The sequence below is a fragment of the Lemur catta genome, chromosome 13 (genome assembly GCF_020740605.2).
Source record: "Lemur catta isolate mLemCat1 chromosome 13, mLemCat1.pri, whole genome shotgun sequence".
Classification (NCBI taxonomy): Eukaryota; Metazoa; Chordata; class Mammalia; order Primates; family Lemuridae; genus Lemur; species Lemur catta.
The window spans coordinates 38764071-38784861 of NC_059140.1; the positions used below are offsets into that span (position 1 = coordinate 38764071).

At 35.0% G+C, this 20791-nt stretch overlaps 1 protein-coding gene across 1 annotated transcript in view; it reads left to right on the forward strand.

Annotated features, from left to right (window-relative positions):
• Window positions 1-20791, forward strand: part of MYCBP2 (MYC binding protein 2) — a 259243-nt gene that overhangs the window by 94316 nt on the left and 144136 nt on the right. The window contains exons 19-23 of the mRNA XM_045567320.1: window positions 1174-1293; window positions 2228-2309; window positions 10459-10576; window positions 16394-16598; window positions 17223-17376. Coding sequence (XP_045423276.1) covers window positions 1174-1293; window positions 2228-2309; window positions 10459-10576; window positions 16394-16598; window positions 17223-17376 — 679 coding nt within the window. The remainder of the gene's footprint in view (window positions 1-1173; window positions 1294-2227; window positions 2310-10458; window positions 10577-16393; window positions 16599-17222; window positions 17377-20791) is intronic.

Genomic DNA, 20791 nt, shown 5'->3' on the forward strand with positions numbered 1-20791 from the left:
AAGGGAAGTCATAATTTAGGTCATCTTTGTCCTACCTGGATATTACTAAAGGTCAGATAAAAAAGAAAGGATCAAGTGAACATAAAATGATTTGATGTTATTCTGTTTAACATTCTAAAAGGGAATGAAAATGTAAATTTAAAAGTGTGTGACTATAGATTCACATTTGTATCTTCATATTATACACACTTGTTTAGAGTTGCTATACCAAGAGAATGGTTTAGACTAGTTGGCTTTTTGAAATTCCTTCCAGATTTACATTTCTTCTGCGTGCAAGGAATTTGAATCTTGATGATATAAAGGTCATATTTTAGTGATATATAATTTTTGGTTAGGAAAAGTAAGTTGTTTTCCTTGTTTACACATTCCAAACAAAAGTTTTTATATTCTCAAGCGTGGTTTTTGATGCTGTGTTAACTTGCCAGAAAATTCACAGTCAAATGTAGAAATCAGGGGTGGAGAGAGGGCCTGAAACAAACTTAATTAATGGAGGAAATTATAAAAAGAAGAAAGGAGGAAAGGAATGAAAGCAGAAAGAAGGTTCAGTTGAGAGTAGTGGTAGGGGCAGGGAGAAGACCACAAAGCAGAGTGGCTCAGGGGTAGGTGGGACAGAAACAATAAAAGTGGGCTGTTGAACCACTGTATGTTGAATAAAGCTCTTTGGTCTTTTTAGTTTTTTAAATTTCCGTTGAGTTTAGCAGTACTGGTAGACAGTGTAGCCTTTCTCAGATCTGTTTAGGAAATATAAATCATTTGTGAGTCTACCAGGAATTTTTTAAAAAAATGTTAGTACTAACAATATCACTAAGTTTAAAATAATTATTAAATGACTTTGCATGCAGTTATTTTTATGCAAACTAAATTTTCTCACATAAACTATTACATTTAAAATTTTGTTTCTATAATTTATTGACCTGTTTTCATTATATAAGGTTTTGTCCATAACAAGGTCTTATCTTTGTTTTTATTGATTTAGTGATATTTGCAAACAAATACACAATATATCTTTTCAAAATTGCTTCTTTGCAAGTAGATTCTTGATCTATCACTTCTAACAGCTGCAGATTCTTCTTTTTCCTTTTAACATTTTGCTCTTGTTCTTCCATAGTAAACTGATTTAAAATTTTATTTTGAAGATGAATAATGGCTTATTACAAATTATAACACTTACAGACGGAAGTGGAGAACGAGGAGAAAAGGATGCAAGCAAAATCACAACGTATCCTCCAGGCTCTGTGCGATTTGACTGTGAGCTCCGGGCGGTCCAAGTCAGCTGTGGATTTCACCATTCAGGTAGCAGCTGGAACTTTAGGGTATAATTACATTTTTACAATTGTGCTAAATAATTTATTTGTTTAGTTTTGACAAGCATAGTTTGTTAACTGTGTGTTAAAAGCTATGGTGTGCCAATAGCTCTCAAATCTACAAGAGCTTTGTATTTATTATAGAATCTCTTTTTAAAACTTTGGCATGATGGAACAGGTACTTGTCTAGAGATCTGACTTCTAATCTGTCTTCTTATAGACTTATTTTATAATTCATTTCAAGAAATTACTGAAGATGAAAAAAATCTCTGAAATCTCTTTCAATTCTACAGTGCTGTGGTTTTTATAACATGTTCCTGTATTTTGTTACTGTTCAATGATAAATGTACATCAACAAATTATTTTTTAAATGTAGAAAATAATTAAATTCTTATTAAATTATTGACAGTTGGGTTAGATATCTTAGGTTGTACTGTTAAACCTTTGTGAAAATAAAAAATGTTAAATTCCTTTTTTTGAGGAATATTTGATAAGGCATTAACAGACATTAAAGTTCTGCCATTTCATTGAGGTACATAATTGTGAAGAGCCCTAACTCATCTCCTATCTATAATTACCCTAGATATGGGAGAATAATATTTTATATGTAGTTACTAATTATTAAGATTTTACTGTTGACCTGAACCAATATGTGTTATTAACTATTAATGTTACTAAATGGCATTTGTGAGAATTTTAAAGTATGCATTATGAAAAGCATTATGCATTTTTATGACCTACAAAAATATTTTGCAGAACTAAAATTATATTTACTTTTCAGTAAATATAAATTTGTGCTTCAGTTGCCTATTTTATGGCTCTATATATTTTAAATAGTGAGAATTGCAGTTCTTATAGTATAATTGTAATAGAAATATAAAATCCATATAAGGGAAAAATAAAACTATGTATTTTGGTTTCAGTGGTTTTAATGGAAAATGGAGATGTCTATACATTTGGTTATGGGCAGCATGGGCAGCTGGGACATGGAGATGTCAACTCCAGGTACTCACTAACTTGTTTTGAAGATACTGGTTTGGTTTTTTCTTTACTTTTCTTTTTTTTTTTTCGTCTTTCCTTCTCTGTCTCTTTCTTCTTAAATATATATTTGTAGAATTAAAATAATATACCACTGTTTTGCAAAGTGTGGCCCATGAATTATTGGTGTTTTCAGATTTTGTAGTTGAGTGCTTTTGTGGGGTCAACTGATTTTATAATTTCAGGAGAAAAGCAGATTTGCATTTTAAATTTGAAAGTATATTCTTAACAATTGCTATCTTTTCAAAGTCTGTACATGGCGATAGAAAAGACAGTGACTGTTTCCAAATTGTGTTTTTTTAAAAAGTCAGTAATGGATTCAATCATATTCCTTGATGTTTTCTGTTTTGAAATTTTTTCTAATATTAACATACAGTTGCTTAAGATTTTGAATAATTTTCAGACAGAACCTATTGGTCTCTCTGATAAAGTATTTTGACTTATTCCAAATAGTAAAGGATTAATTATGGTATAGATTGGTATTAGTCATTTCCTAATATCTGTTCTTCACTACTTTATTTGGTAGTGGAGTTGTAGTTGATGACAAGGCCTTGCAGCTAAAGTCTACCTTTCTCAGCCTCCATTGCAGCACGATGTGGCCATGTGAACTAAAGTGATAGGTTCTCCTGTGGAATCTTTCTGTTAAAGGGAAGGGGTGTATCTCTCCATTTCCCCCTTTTCCCTCCCAGCTTGCTGGCTGGAATGCACACATGGTGGCAGAAACTGGAGAAGTCATCATAGAGATCCTAAGTTGGTGTCCTTGTATTTAGAATGGCCCAGCTAAAAGAAAGGAATAGCCTGAGTCCCTGACACCATGAACTGCTACATCAGTGCCTTACGATTTTGGACACTACTTGAGTGACAAGTAAAATTTTTTCTAAGTCTCTCTTACTTTGGCTTTTATTACAGCAGCCAAGTTCATACTCGGCATAATATAGTCAGAATGCTTTTGGTCAAAAATAATAGAAAATCCATCTTTATTAGTTCGGGTCTTCCAAGAAGCAAATGCTAGGACAGGATTAGATATGTGGAGAACTTACAAGGGGTAAACTCCTGTGAAAGATAAAGGGGAGGCCGGGCGCGGTGGCTCACGCCTGTAATCCTAGCTCTGGGAGGCCGAGGCGGGTGGATCGCTCGAGGTCAGGAGTTCGAGACCAGCCTGAGCAAGAGTGAGACCCCGTCTCTACTAAAAATAGAAAGAAATTATCTGGCCAACTAAAAATATATATACAAAAAAATTAGCCGGGCATGGTGGCTCATGCCTGTAGTCCCAGCTACTAGGGAGGCTGAGGCAGTAGGATCACTTAAGCCCAGGAGTCTGAGGTTGCTGTGAGCTAGGCTGATGCCACGGCACTCACTCTAGCCCGGGCAACAAAGTGACACTCTGTCAAAAAAAAAAAAAAAAAAAAAGAAAGATAAAGGGGAAAAGAGCAGGCATAGGCAGGGAGAGCCTTCAGACATGATACAGATCTGACTCCTATGAAAGGAGAGGGGGAAGGAAGGTTTGGGTAGGAAGAGTCTAGATTACGCTATAGCTTAGAGAGAGTTTCAGTAAGGCCAGTGGGGTGTCCCCAAACTAAGAATGCCTTTGGAGGAGGCCTGCGTTGAACAGGAATGGGCCCGCATTTATACCTTCACTGTGCTCAGTCATAGGCTGGTAGCATCCCGGGGGACAAATAGCCTTGTGGATCTGAAGGGACAGCACCTGAGGCTGTCATTTAACTCCGTTCCCAAATTGTCTTGAAGGAGATCTGAGTGATCTGTATTTATGGCTGTCCCACCATGGAAACAGGCTTATTTATCAAGTCTAGAGAGATGTAGGGCAGCTTCAGGCCAGACTTGACTCAGCAATTCAATTTGTCAAAAGATCCCACTTCTTTTTTTCTCTTTACTCTCTGCCTTATTCTCCTTTGTAGTCACAAGTTATCTTCCAGAATTGAGGGGACTTCTATGTCTTTTCATTCACATACAGTGAAAGTAGGAGCACTTCTCTTCCCCTAGTCATCAAATAAAATCTAAGATTTTCAGTTTATTTTGATCTCACCCCACTACTATGGCAAGGATGAAATTATGCCATTTACATGGTAAAGACCAGTGGTTATTAACTCTGGCTGTACATTTGAATCACTTGGGGAACTTTAAAACATATCATACCTGGATTCTGCATCTAGAATTTCTAAGAGTTGTATGTGTTGGGAGACTTGGGAGTGGGACAGGGTGAGGGGCTGGGAAGTGCTGGATAGTATGCCAGCATCAGAGTTTTTCCAAAAGGTCCACAGATTCTAGTGTGCATCCAGGATAAGAACCACTGCCTACCCACAGAGCTGTGACAGGGTCAGATCCATGTATAGAAGATGACAATGAAAGGGAATGTTCTTTTTGTTGCTAATGATAAGAGATGATTAAGATACCAATGAGTTGAACTTCTCATTAAAAATACAAGTACAGCATACAATTGACACTACTATCAAGAGGTTTGTAAAACTCTCAATCACAAATATTTAATGAAAAATATTGTGTTTGCAAATAGACCAAAAGATGTTTTTGGCAGAATTACTTTATCAAATGTCACTGCTGGATGTGACAGAATATCAGTGACTTGAAAGGGTTGAGCAATTACTATATGACAGGTGTTAGAAGCCAACAGATATTTTGTTTTAAAATTAAATAGCATGACTGATATGCAGAAGTGAATCAGGGCTTGTAATTACAGTTGGCCGTCTATATTGGGTTCTACATCCATGGATTTAACCAACCATGGATCAAAAATACGGTTAGGCCTACTGAACATGTACAGACATTTTTTTTCTTACCATTATTTCCTAAACAATACTGTATAACAATTGTTTACATAGTATTTACATTGTATTAGGTATTAAACATAATCTAGAGATGATTTAACATACACAGGAGTATGTGCATAGGTTATATGCAAATACTATGCCAATTTATGTAAGGATCTTGAGCATCTGGATTTTGTTATCCATGAGGGGTTCTGGAACCAATCCCCTGAGGATACAGAGGGACAACTGTAATTTGTGTGGAGAACAACTTGGCAACTTCCTGTTCGGTTTCTCAATGAAGACTTATGACCCAGAAGAAGAGTGTTTATTGTTACTATCATTATTGCCATTATTGTTGTTGTTATTATTTAGCTGGTGATTATTTTGTGAGCCAAATAAACTGGGAAATGTGCATTGCAGTTAGACAAGATACGATCTTAGTCAAGTATCCAGCAGAAAAAGTACTTCTCCAAAGAAAATAATTGGCAAATAGCTATATTTCATGATCATGATTGAGTGGGAGGCGAAATAGTGAAAATCATGACTATAATCAAACCATAGCCCTCAGGTTATGTTCTCTTACTTATCTTCATCTTATGAAGAATGAGCTGCATAAGCACAAGATCCTGCCATACCACATTGAGGTGTAATGGCTGTTAAAGGAAAAAGTGCTCATGAAGGCTATTAAAATGAAGAGGTTATCTAGGAACATTGCTTTGTGGTCCTGGTTATACCATTAAATACCATTCTTTGATTTGGAAGTCTGGAGAGATGTTAGGGCAGTTTCAGGCCAAACTTCCTCAGGTGACAATATCATAGCAGTATGCTCAATATTTTGTTTTTTTGTGGTTTTTTTTTCCATATTTTGAATAGCTTGAATTTATCATCTTCATGAAATATTAAATGTGATAGCTTTTAATTTTCAAACAAAATATCAGAGTTTGTTAAGAAGATTAAACCATGGTAGGATCGGCTTTAACTGCCCAAAGTTATTCTTTACTAGCATGGAACATTTTACACCTGGTTCCATTAATTGAGTTGTAACTGGAAGGCTAATTGCATGTGGTGCACAGGCAGTGCTAAACTGGATAACACAGCATCATCCCACCTACACGTTGTGCCTAGTGGATTAGAAGTTCATCAAGACCACTGCTGTCTTCAGCACTGATTGGCTCTGTGGGGGACATCGAAAGCAGGAACCAAGAACTCTTTTATTTATTCAGAAAGGAGTTGACCACTTATATAGAAGAACAATCCTAAGAGGAACAAAGCCCCTAAAGCATACATATTAACTACCACTAAGCAAAGCATTTACAGATATTTAGTGAAATAAAGTGTACAGTTGGAGAGTGTTTTTGAAAAGTTTCTAGTAATCAAGTGCTAGAATTGGAATTTATTGTATAGCACACAATAATATGTTGATTAATGTAAGATAAATATTGTGTGCATGATGATGAAAAAATATTATTGATATTCTCTGTATTTAATGTGTTGTATTGCCAAAATGACTGAGTTCATTCTTTAGATTGGGTCCTGATTCTATCACTTGGTAGTTTTGTGACCTTGGCCAAGTTACTTAATCTTGTGTCTCAGTTTCTTACTCTATTAAATGGGAGTAAGTTTATCTCCCTCAGAAAGTTCTGTGAGAATTCAGTGATATATATAGGTGACTGACTTAGCAGAGAGCCTAGCTGCAACCCATAGTAAATGCTCTATAAATGTTAGATGTTACTTTTGCTGCCTTTTAAAGTGAATATCAAAAGGCTTATGAGGGTTTTTATACATTCATTCATGACATAAGTCTACCAACCGTCTTTTTTTTTAAATTTATTTGTTTTGTTTACTGTGCTTTCTACATTTTTGAATTCTAATTTTTTTTACTATTTTTAGTAAATTAGGAAAAAATATGTAGTCTAGATGCTTTTATTCTCCTTTTTCCAGTGGGATTTTGATAATTCTTATAATGTTTCTGAGCTTCATCTTTTTCTTGTTATCCTGTCCTCCTCCTATACTAATAAGCTACACAATCATAGTGTCTGGAACTGTGTAGGCAAGGTTCAGATCTTTGCTTCAGTTCTTACCAGCTATGTGACTGTAATTTCTCTAAGCTTTAGCTTTCATAACCCATAGGATTGTTGTAGAATTAATATAATGTATGCACAATGCCTGGTGTGCACGTACCTGTGCCAACACAGATAATTTTTCTTTTCTGTTCTTCCTCAGTTTTCCAAATAATTTAATAAGTGGGCTCATTAGTATCATGTAAAGAGTTCAAAAACCATGTACTAGAAGACCTGCTACCAATTCTTGGGAGAAATCTTTTAAGCTCTTCAGATCTACCCATAGAATTATTTGATAATCAGTGATACATTTTATGTGAAAGTGCTTTGTAAACTGCAGACTAGTAAACAGTTACAGGAACTCTCCCTTCAGTTCCTTGTTTGAATTGAACTGGACACTTCTGTGAGGGCAATAGTTGAACATATAGCCCTTTGCAGTGTTAATTGTTACTTGGCCACAACTCCCTGTACCTCAGAATTCATAACCACTTACTTTTCACTGCTGTTCTTAGCTATATTACTCTATCTTCAAGTGAAAAACTGCTCTTTTGAGATGTGGCCATTCTGTTCAACTCTCCTTTTATTACTTTCCTACCTTTCAGTCACTGCCCTTTTGTTCCCTGAAAATTTAGCATCTGACTCAGAGTGTTTTCTTACTCTGATTGTCTTGTTGTAGTCAGGAGTGATCTCAGTATCCATGTGAATGGTCCCATACAGTGTTCTTACTTTGACACCCTATATCAAGTGTACTTTACTTCTGCATTAATGGATGTCTTTCCACGCCCCCATGCTGGATCTAGCATAGCCCCAACTCTGAATTCTTAGGTTTAAATATCTATAATCTGATGACAATTTCTTCTTTTATTATGCAGCCCTTCTTTACTTGCCTTTGACTCCATCAGTACTTTATTCTGTACAGTCATCTACTTTTTTACTCATTCACCCTTTTTACTTTATTTCCTATACAAGTTAGTGATTGTTATTTAGTTTCTTCACCTATACGCTTACCAGTATCCTCAATTTTCTTCACCCTCTTGTTCCCATTAAGAGGACATGGCAAAACTTCAAGCATGAATCAACCTGTCTGTATTTTCTATGCCTACAATTAGGCTTCTAGAAAGAAAGAAATCACCATACCTGTTCAGATTGAGATATAATTTCCAGATTCAACCAGTTCCTCTGCAATGAGCAGTAGTCTTCCCCTTGTATAGTTTTGAACAATTTTGTTTTTAAGACCTTTTGGGAATTTAATGAAAAATATAGGCTCTCTCTCCAGAAAAGTAGAAGAATATACACATAAAAGTTTGTTTACAAATGTAGGGGGTTCACAGATCTCTTGAAGCTCACTGATGAACTTCCTAGAAGTCCTTTAGATCTAGGTTGAAAACTCTTGATACAGGTATTTCTGGTCCACCTACCACCATACCTTTTCTCTAATCTTCAAACTCTCCGCTCACCCATTACCTTCTTTCTCTTAGCTGGGACCTCCATTTATATCACAGCAAAAATAAAACCCCACAATCCCGCAAACCTACCTGCATCCTTACCATCTCTCTGCTCCTTTACTCATGTTATAATGAAAGAGAGACCTGTCTTAGTCATGCTATGAAATCTATCTACCTTTTCCTTAGGTATCTATTTCTGTTTCTTATCTCCTTTGTTACCTATTTCTTTAGCCTCTTTATCTTTACTAATCTTTTAAAGTCCTCCAATCTCTACCATCTTAAAAAGAACAAAGCCTCTCCTTCAGCTTCCCTTTAGCTGTTGGTTTTCCTTTCTTTTTCCCTTTAGTGCTGGGATTCTTAAAGAGATTTTGCATATTCTCCGACACCACTGTTAACTCCTTGTCTGCTACAGTGTGGAGCTAACTTGTACCAAATAGACTTTCTTCTGCTAAATCAAGTGGTTACTTGTGTGTCTCCCTGGAGCATTTGGCATGTACCTTATTTCCCACTCTTGAAATCTTCTCTTTCAATGACTCTCCTCACACCACAGTTTCCCAGCATTCTTTCTTCCTCTCTGGTGTGTACTAGATGTCTGTGAGCTCTTCTTCACCTCTCCATATCTAACGCATTAGAAGAGACTCTTAAGGCAAACTAAGATCTTCTCTTTTCTCTCTTGAATACTCTGCCTAGATCTCATTTATTCTTACAGCTTAAGTGAATATTGCCACCATCTACCTTGTTGATTAAGCAAAAAATCTTCTTTGCCCCATATTGATTATCTGTCAAGTCTAATCAGTTCTGTTCCTTATATAGCTGTCAAATTCACCATCCCTTTCACTTCTCGCTGCTCCTACTTCAGGCCTTCATTGTAACTTACCCAAACTATTGCGAAATTTTCTTAACTAGGTTTTCAGCTACTAATCTTGCTCCTTTCCAATTCATTTTTCATTGCAGTCTTAATAATCATTAAAAATATATTTTATGTAATTTTCTAAAAAATTTAAAGTATTATAATAGTATCTCAAAAGAGCTCTCTCATTATATGTAGACTAATTCTATAATCGTTATTATTCTAATTATAGATAATTGTTACGAAAAATGTTTAATAAAAGGAAAGGATAGTAGGATGTCATTTATCATTATTGAATAATTACCGTTTATTCAAGAGGTAGATACTACTTGTTATTTTCCATGTTATAGAAGAAAAGAGATACAAAAAGGATGAAAAACTTGTTCAAAGTTACGGTCACATTGCTGTTAAGTGGGGGAGCCAGGATTTCCACTCAGACAGTCTGGCTCTAGAGGCTGATACCATAGCCACTACTGTAATGCCTCTAATGATACTGTATTCTGACTCATTGAGTGTGATTTTAAGATTGAAAATTATAGCTTAGTGATAAAAATTAAAAAAGAGGGCCATAAAATTAGTTATTTCATCTGGTTCCTGGATTGAATTCTTGTTGGGGCATTGCATGATTTGTATTTCATCCAAGAAATACTTACAGAGATTTTGAACATGCCATTCAGTGTACAAGGTAACAGATTTTTTTTAAATAAAGGTAGCACCAGTCTTTCAGTAAAATTAAATCTTATATGTTCATGATTAGCATATTAAATTTAGAAAATCTATTCAATGATCTCCTTAAAGTCATCGACTATATCTTTTTCATCTTTGTTTACCAAGCACCTAAATAAGTATTTACTGAATATTCTTATTAGTGTCTTTTATCTTTTCTACTCCTTATCCTTATTGCATTGTTTATATATTGTTTTTTATTTCAGTTGAGTCTTGTAAGAAATTGACTTAATTTTTTTTTTTTTAACCCAGGGGATGTCCCACTCTTGTTCAAGCATTGCCAGGCCCTAGCACACAAGTCACTGCAGGCAGCAACCACACGGCAGTACTTTTAATGGATGGACAGGTCTTCACATTTGGAAGTTTTTCTGTAAGGAATTTTTTAAACATTCATAATATTGCATTATACCATTGCCTTATAATTTGTGTACATTAGCTATTTTTTTCTGGTTCCTGTGAATTCTTGTATTATAATCATTGCATATTTCCTGCCTCCACCCCCAAGACACACAAAACCTAAATGATATTCTTTGAAATAATTTTCTTCTCTAGCTCAGTGTTAGAATTTATTGAATTTAACAGCTGTGTTAGAATTCAACATGTTTATTCCAGATCAAAGCCCTTTAAGCATTCAGTGGAGCTAATTCTGTTATTTGAAAGGTTAATTTTCATCTATCTTTTAAAGATTCATTTTTTTAAAGATAGAGAACTCTATTTTAGAACTTTTTAAAAGCCTAATTTTTTTTTATTATTAGATTTGTTTAAAATTGTACTTTCCTCTCTGTATGTCTGTTTACCTGTCTATGTGTACTTGCTAACCTCCCACCCCCTGCCAAAGCTTGAAAAGAGTGAAACTGCTCTAAGAATTTGTATAGTTTGGGCATGGTAGATATCAAGGAAAATCTTTGTGAGACTGTGATAATAAATTTGTACCATCTCTGACATGGGTATGGTTCTGAACTCTAGAACCTAAATCTCTTGGATATAATTCATAACTCTTGATTTTTAAAAAATGTAAATGTGAACTTTAAAACAATCTTTCTGTTATTTGGAAATAATTTCAGACTTACAGCAAGGTTAAAAAAATAAGAATAGTACATAGAATGCCCATGTACTCTTTAACCAGATTTGCCTGTTGTTAACATTTTGAGCTAGTATTTGCTTTATTATTTGCACACATATACGCTGTCTCTTACACACATTGTGTGTGTATGCCTCTGTATATGTGTATGTAAGACATTTTTTCCCTGAATCCTTTCACACATGTGTTTATGCACACATGCGTGTGAGTATATAAAACATTTGCCTCCTGAATTCTTTAAGAATAATTTGCATACATTATGGCCCTTTATTCTTAAATACTTTAGTTTGTATTTTATAAATGGACCCAATAATTACTTTTTGGCATTTTTTCCCTCCAATCCAGGATTAGGCATTGCATTTGCTTGTAATGTCCCTTTAGTCTCCTTTAATTTCTCACATTTCCACAGCTTTTTATTATCTATTATTGATGTTGACATTTTTGAAGTAAATGGTACTCTTCTTTTAGTTAAATGTTCTTCATTTTCATTCTCTGATATATCCTCATATTTAGATTCAGATTTAGATATGCATCCAGGCCAAAATACTCTGTAAGTGATGTTGTGTTTCATCTCAGCACATCACCTCTGGTGGCACAGAATGTCCGTCTGTTACTCATTGGTGATGTAAATTTTTATCACCAGGTCAAATGTTGTCTGATTCCTCTACTGTTTTCTTCTTTGCAACTACTAAGCAAGCTGTGGGTTGATACTTTAAAGATACCTGTTTCTCATCAAAGTTTTCCCCTAGATTTAGCATCCCTTAATCATTTTTGCCTGAACCAGTTTTTACTATAATGTTGGTAGAATGATTTTCCAACTCCAGCACCATCTCCACAATCACCAATAGGCACTTTGCAAATTTCCTGGGAGCAAGAGCCCTCCTTTCTTGTCTGTCTACTTATTATTAGTATAGACTCAGATATTTATATTTTCTTCATTATTGCCTTTAATTATTTGAATGATTAGATTATCTCAGATTTGGGCATTAGGAGTCCAAGCTGGTTCCTATGTTCTTGTGACATGCCCTTCATTTTTTTGAGCATTTACTTTCTTCCTGACATAATAAGTTGTTCAAGGTTTATCTTGTTCAGGCCCTGTATCAGTCCTAGAATCAACCATTTCTTCAAGAACCCTGTTTCTTTTCAGTGGGGAATAGTATTAGATACCAGTGGGGCCCTAGATGTGTTCATCACTGTGGGATGTCTTTCTTTGCATGCCCAGTATACATATATGTGTGTAAACACATACATATATGTATTTTAGAAATCATAAGCCCCACTGTTACCTCCAATTTCAGTCCATTCCCATAGGGTTCTTTCTTACCTTGTCCTGTTCCATACATAACCCTTCTTCCACACTAAGAATTCCTGGTCCCAACAATGTCAATATATTTATTTCTTACGCATTCCTAAAATATGTCTAAAATAGTTTTATATTTGTTTTGCCTATACCAGTTCAAAAAAACGAAACTCACTAAAAGGAATCCTAGATTTCTTTGTCACTCTTGCTCCTGTTCCCCTCCTTACCCCAAGACTGAGGTATATAGTCAAACACTGTGTACATAAGTGACCTAGATTCTTTCTGTCATGCCCTTTCAGTGGGATTATGTGATTCCTTTGGAACAGTGTTGGGTTCACTTGTCAGTTTGCTTTTAGTTTAGTAGTTTAAGAGTTCCCTCCACATACCTTTTGATTAAATTTTATTTTATTTTTTGAATATATGAAATATTAACATGTTTCCAAAAGTTAAGTTATAAAAAAATTGTATACTCAGACAGGTATCACTTGCTCCCATATGCCTGGCATCCCTGCTTCCCTACCCCTTTCACTCCACACTTGTAGGTAATGAGTATCAGTTTTCCAGTTTATACTTCTTGTGTTTCTTCTTGTGAAAATGAATAAACAAGCACACACACACTATTATATATATGTGTGTTTGTGTATGTATACATGTACAGTCATGCGCCACATAACAAAATTTAGTCAGTGACAGATTGCATATACGACAGTGGTCTCATAAGATTATGTTAAGTATTTTTACTGTACCTTTTCTATGTTTGTATGTGTTTAGATGCACAAATACTTACTTATTGTGTTACACTTGACTGCAGTATTCAGTACAGTAATATGCTGTACAAATTTGTAGCCTAGGAGCAATAGGCCATACTATGTAGCCCAGGGGTGTAGTAGGCTATCCCATCTAGGTTTCTGTAAGTACACTCTGATATGACACAATGATGGAATTGCCTAACAATGCATTTCGCAGAATGTATCTCCATTGTTAAGTGACACATGACATTGTGTATATATATATGTGTGTGTGTGTATATGTATATATATATACTCACATACATATTTTCCCTTCTTTGTTTTTCAAAAGGTAATATTCTATATATGATCTTTTGAACTTTGCTCTTTTCACTTTATTTCCTAGAAATCAGTCCATATTAGTCCGTAGAGCCCTTCTTTCTTTTTTTAACCTCTGCCTGATACTTCATTATGTGTATATACTGTAGTTTATTCATTCAGTTTCTTATGCTTGGATGTTTAAATACTTGCCAATATTTAGCAATTATAATAATGAATATTGTTAAAAGTATATTTTTGAAGTAAATTCCTAGATGTAGTATTGCTGGGTTGAAGGATAATGCCTATGTAGATTTGTGAGATTTTAACAATTCCCCTATATTTTGCATTCACACTAGCAATGTACAACACTGCTTGTTTCTTCACAGAATTGCCAAAAGAATTTGTTGTCATATCTTTTCATTTGTGCCAGTCTGATGGATGAAAAATGGTCCTGCTTACTTTCAAGCCCCTTTCCCGTAGTTGGTGCTGCGAACCTTCAAGTCCTGAACCATATTTAGAATTTTAGCATTAGATATTGGACTTTCTCTTTTGCGGGATGCTTTTTCCTTTGGTTTTTCTAAGTCCTCCGCACTCCTCTGTTCTTAATTTTTTTTTTATTATTTTTTTTGTTTCAGCATATGATGGGGGTACAAATGTTTAGGTTACATATATTGCCTTTGCGTCACCTGACTCACAGCTTCAAGCATGTCCATCCTCCAGACGGTGTGCATTGCACCCATTAGGTGTGAATATACCCATCTCCTCCTCCCCCTGCCACCTGCCCAACACCTGATGAATGTTACTATTATATGTGCACATAAGTGTTGATCAGTTAATGCCAATTTGATGGTGAGTGCATGTGGTGCATGTTTTTCCAGTCTTGTGATATTTCACTTGGTAGAATGGGTTCCAGCTCTATCCAAGATAATACAAGAAGGGCTATATCACCATTGTTTTTTGCGGCTGAGTAGAACTCCATGGTATACATATACCACATTTTATTAATTCACTCATGTATTGATGGGCACTTGGGTTGTTTCCACATCCTGCAAAACTAATCCCTTGTTCTCCTTCTGAAGAGTCTCACCTTTCATACTCTCCATACCCTCAGGTTTACAGTGGCAGGTACGTGGAGAGAACTTTTGGAATTTGGTTTCTTCTTCTGGTTACAGGAAATTTAAAGATTGTGGTATCTGCTGTCTGGTAGTACTGTTGAAGGTTTGAGTCATGTGTAGATTTATTTGCTCTGCCTATTGGTTTTGTGTCTTTTGAGGGAATTGTGAGTGCAAGATTTGAAATCAGACAGTAAGTTCTAGTTGTGAACTTTTATGAATTTGAGTGTGTGGCTTATTTATGACCACATTATGAGTCCTGTGGGGCTGTAGAGGTATCTGTCACATTTTTAGATCATATTGTTAGAGGTGTGCTTTTCTTCCCATTAGTTGCTTGGTAGTAAGGGAATATGTATGTATTTCAATAGTCATGAAAAATATAACTAATTTCTGTTTTCTCCCAAAGCAGAATATCGTCCTGAATATAATGTACTTTGCTTACTGTTCACATTTGTATGCTCTTTTTTTTCCTTTGTCAAAAAATAAGGATAGACATTGAAAGAGAGTGAGAATAAGCATTGAATGTTTTAGCTAGTTCTCTGATCAAGTGCCACTTTTTCTTTCACTGGTTGTGCCCAAGTATTGAAGCTCAGTTGCTTCTGCAATCAGTCTGTGGCTGTTTTCTTGCTGTAATGTTTAAAGAGTAGAGAATTCAGTGGAAATATGGTAGTTGGATGACAAATTGATCAGAGTGTTTGCAGTGCCCCAGACTCTCTTATTCCAGAATGCTATGGGGAGAGAAAGCTCCTGAGCTGGGGGTGGATGGATATCTACCAATTCAACATTAACATTCTTTTTCAGCTACTGGCTTAGTAGAGAGAAACTTCCTATTATTTTTTAAATTAAACTCTTACCTAACCAGGTACCTATAGACAGCCATGCTTTTTTTTTTTCTTTTCTTTTCTTTTTTTAATTTTTATTTTTTGTAGAGACTGGGATCTTGCTATGTTGCCTAGGCTGGTCTCAAACTCCTGGCCTCAAGTGATCCTCCTGCCTCAGCCTCCCAAGGTGCTGGGATTACAGGCGTAAGCCACCATGCCAGGCAGACAGCCTTACTTTTTAAGTGGTTAACCATTATTTACTTAAGACATTACCTCATCATTGATTGTGCTATTTATTTTAAAACATAAATGAAATAGCTTACTAAAACATCATGTAAAAACAATGTTATGTGTTTTCTAATTATATTTACAGTTTTGGTGTTTGTTATTTTGGTCTTGTACCAAAATATTTTCAGATTGTATGAGTTCAATAGTAACTTTCTTTTGTACTATCAACTTATAATGTCAAAGTGATTTTTTAAATGAACAATATGTAATACTAATTTTTTAACATATTATATATTTAAATGTAGGTGAAGGCAAAGTAATATTTCAGGGAGATTTCTTGTGTAGAAAATATTTCGACTTTTAAAAAACTAGTGCATTTTGTGCTTTATTGGGGGGAGACTTCCCAGGAATAGTAGAAATTATTACTTTATAGATATTTGGTCTAAGTTTCTCATATATTTTATTTATTTAAAAAAACAAACAACTGACGAAGAGTAAGATACAGAGCTGTTTTTATCACCTGTCTCCTTAACTTTATAAATATTATAGATTGTTTATACAGCAATATTGTTAATATGATTTATTTAATCTTTTAGAAAGGACAACTAGGCAGACCAATTTTGGATGTGCCATATTGGAATGCAAAGCCAGCTCCCATGCCTAACATTGGATCAAAATATGGAAGAAAAGCTACTTGGATAGGTGCAAGTGGGGACCAGACTTTCTTACGAATTGATGAAGCACTTATTAATTCTCATGTACTTGCTACGTCAGAAATTTTTGCCAGTAAACACATAATAGGTAATACCAAAAATAAATTATTGATTATTGATTGATAGTAAATGATTCACCTTTCCCTATAATGAGATACAGTCTCGTAGCTTTTTGTTTTCTTTCTGTTGGAAAAAACTTAAACGAAGCCTCTAGGTGTCTGTGTTTACGTGTGTGTATGTGTGCTGGAAGAATGGAATAATTGAGAGATGTAGAAACCAGAGTATTTATTAAGCTAGACGGTGGTGGAAATATGAGTGAAATTGTAGTAGGATAAAACCTATATTGGAGTGAGAATTTTCCCTATTTTTTATTGTTAAATAAATGATAGAAATTAATCTTTATGAGAGGTTAAATAAAGCAAACTTTGAAGTTTCATTAAGACCAAGTTATCAATCCATACTTTGTGTCCATGTTACCATGATTAATTGTTATATAGAGTGGTATAGCGTAGAGATTAGGAGCATGTGTTGTGGATTTAGATACCCTGAGGTTTTAGTCCTGATTCTCCCACTTAAAGATTTTTTAGTTACTTAACATCTTTATGTCTCAGCTTCTTTATCTGGGAAATGGAGATAATAATAATTTTTGGGTTGGGGGGAATATAAAAGGGTAATGCATACTAAAATTATACATAAGTATTTTTCCCCCAAGGCTTGGTACCTGCTTCTTTATCAGAACCTCCTCCATTTAAATGTCTTCTGATAAATAAAGTGGATGGGAGTTGTAAAACCTTTAATGACTCAGAACAAGAGGATCTGCAAGGATTTGGTGTGTGTCTTGATCCTGTGTATGATGTAATTTGGAGGTAAGCATCTCCATTTGTAAAATAGAGTAGTAAATAAGTTTGATCAAATTATACTCTTGTAGTAATATAAAATTCATGTATAAGCAGACTTTTCGCACATGAGAACCCTCTCGTTTAACCAGAAACTACATTTCTACTGTAGTGATTTACAGGGACTTTTACAGTGTAGCATAGCGGTTAAGAGTATGCGTTTTAAACCATACTGCCTCGGTTTATCCTAGTTCCACAGTTTGCTTTCTCAGTCATCTTGAAGAAGTTACTTTGACTCTGTGTGCCTCAGTTTTCTCGTTTATAAAATGAGGATAATAATAATAGAGCCACATAATAGGTGCTATAGAACTGTTTGCTACTGTCATTGTAATTGTTAGTTTTGTGGTTTTTTTTTTGAGACAGTCTCGCTCTGTTGCCCAGACTAGAGTGCCCTGGCATCAGCCTAGCTCACAGCAACCTCAATCTCCTGGACTCAAGCAATCCTCCTGCCTCAGCCTCCCGAGTAGCTGGGACTACAGGCATGTGCCACCATGCCCAGCTAATTTTTTTTATATATATATATTTTTAGCTGTCCAGATAATTTCTTTCCATTTTTAGTAGAGACAGGGGTCTTGTTCTTGCTCTGGCTGGTCTGGAACTCCTGACCTCGAGCAATCCTCCTGCCTCAGCCTCCCAGAGTGCTAGGATTACAGGCGTGAGCCACCACGCCTGGGCTAATTGTTAGTTTTACTTTTAAGTGTTCTATTGTTAATTATTTTAGTTTATTAGCAATCCTGTTTATATTGTATAGAATTAATTCTATTTCTTGTTCCTATAAATATCTAATTATTACCAACTATATGGAAGAAATAATGCCAAAGACAGTACAGAATAAAGAAGGTAATTAAGCCTGCCCTTTAGGAAAGTCCATAACAAAATGCCCATATTGTTAGAAAAATGTGTAGGGCTAATATAAACTCTGGAAATTATAAAAATGTAGAGACAGAGGAACACAAGAAACTGAAAAAAGAAATTATATTATATTTGTTTAAAATGTGGTGCTTTATTTACAAATGAATAAAGAAAAAAGTCATCCTTCTCAGTGTTTCTAGCTTTGCATACTAATAGGAGGTGTACTCCGCCATTACCAGAGTGGCTCATCCTAGGGCTGGGAGCTTTTTTCTTTCCTCTTGTGTCCAACCTTAGTAAGTGGGAATTATGGTAAGTTGAAAGGTTGGAGGTTCATGAGTGAGGAGAGGGAGGAGACCTTTCCTCTGTCTTCTTTCTAATGCCCATGCCTGCTTGCATTTCCATCAGCCAGTCAAGTCTTGGGGACAGATGATTTCAAATGCCTTGCCAGCTCCTTGATCATTTTCTTCATTGTTCCAAAACAGAGGTTGATAATGAGGCCTGCATTCAGGGTGAAGAAATTGCAGTGCTTCCCAACTTGCTGACCAGCTTACTCTTATTTGGGCATTTTGTGAGGAGACCTAGAGGCCAAAATTGGGTTGAATAGTGCTTTTAGATCTCCTGGGCAGCATTGTACAGGGTACATTAAATCACGAGAGACTATATATGAGTGGTTTTTTGTAGTCATTCTTATGAAGACATGAGGTACTAAAAACCAAGGTTAGAGTCATCACAATAGGATAGAATAGAGAGGATAGAGAGGAGAGTAGGTGTAAAGATAGAACTGTCTTCAATTATTTACTGTTTACAAGTCAATGTATAAGAGACTTAGTTACCAAAGAGCAAACCCTGGTTTGGACTTAGGTGTAAATTGATGTTTTTTGGTAGTTCTTACATGTTTTATTTTTAAATGAAGTAAATTTGCATTAACAAAACAAAAATAAAAATTGGCTGTATGGAATTTGTTCCTGGATGTGTTCATAAGTTAGTAATAAAAGTATAACTAAGTTCTAACAGTACAGACTTAGTTGAACTAGAGCCATTTCCCTGGGGTCTTAAACTCTGAAGTATGGTGTCGACTAACAGAGTCCTATCTTTTTCACCTATGGAGGTGGCAGTGGGACCACCCATTTGTGATGGTCTTAAATGCCCTTGGTTTTCAGCACCTTGATCATTTTCTCCATTGTTTCAAAACAGATTAAAAGATGTTTCAGTAAAACAGCTGGAGGTATTTTTCTTTAAATCAGGATAAGAGTTTCTTTCTGTTACCCTGGCTTCTGGCTGCTTTGTGTCCTTTTGTGTTTTTAGTAGGTTACTTGAGCATTTTACAGCTATCATAAGCATTACAGATCCAGTATTAGCTAACTTTGACTTTTCTTTTGGCCTACATCATCTTCCTTTTGTATTCTTTAGAAGCTAACTTCTCCTGAATAATTAGAAATTTACTATCTGTAAAGAGCAGATAAATGTTAAGAATAGTGATTTTATTTCCCACTTAAAAATTTATACAAACAATACATGAATTTCTGTTAATTTTTTAAAAAGCAAAGCAAAAATACATATAGGGAAAAGCATGGTCATTCTTCAGATCTTTTTCTTCCCCCATGCCAAATCCCACTAACCTTCTCTATGGATCACAGTATTAAGTTTGGTTTATATTGTTTGACACCTTTTAAAAGGCATGTATTTTTGCTTTTTATGTAAATAAAAATATACTTATTCTAAAAGTTAGATTTTTCTCCACAATAATTTGGGGATCTTTCCTACTCATTATTAAAACTGCATAGAATTGTATAGTTTAGATATGTGAAATAAACTAAACTGGCCATGAGTGACGATTTTAGACTGTTTTTTAATATTATGGTATTACCTGTAATGCTACAGTGAACACATGTGGATATCCACACACAGAGTTTTGTACACATGTGAGAGTATTTCTACATGATAGCTTTTAAGAAGTGGAATTGCTGAGTTAAAAGATAGGCTCATAAAATATGGATGTATACTGTTAAGTGCTCTTCAGTACTTTCTCACTAACTGTATTTGAGAAATCATATTTCCACATACTATTAGCATACGTAAATAGTACTATTTTTTCCATTTTTTCCTATTTTATTTTATTATTCAATAAATATTTGTAAGTATATTATTCAATAAATATAGTATAAGTGTATACATATGGTAAGTAAAGAATAACATAAAGTAAGACAATGCTTGTGTTGTTAAGGAAATAATTTTTTTAGTGGGTAGAAACTATATGAAGGTGAATAAATAATATACTTTATAGATCTTGCTCAGCACCATTAAGGAAAATGAGGATGCTGTGTGAGAATAACAGCAGAGACCTCTCTTCCACACAGTGGAGACAATATAAACTAAGATCCTGAAGTATAAGAAAGAACCAAGCATTTGAAGAGTCAGAAAAAGTTTTCTGGGCAGTAAAACTTTAGTATGCCCAAATACTCTGATGTAAGCAAGAGCTTGGCAGTATTTTAGGAATTTGAAGAAAGCCACTGTGGCCAAAGCGTAGTGAGGG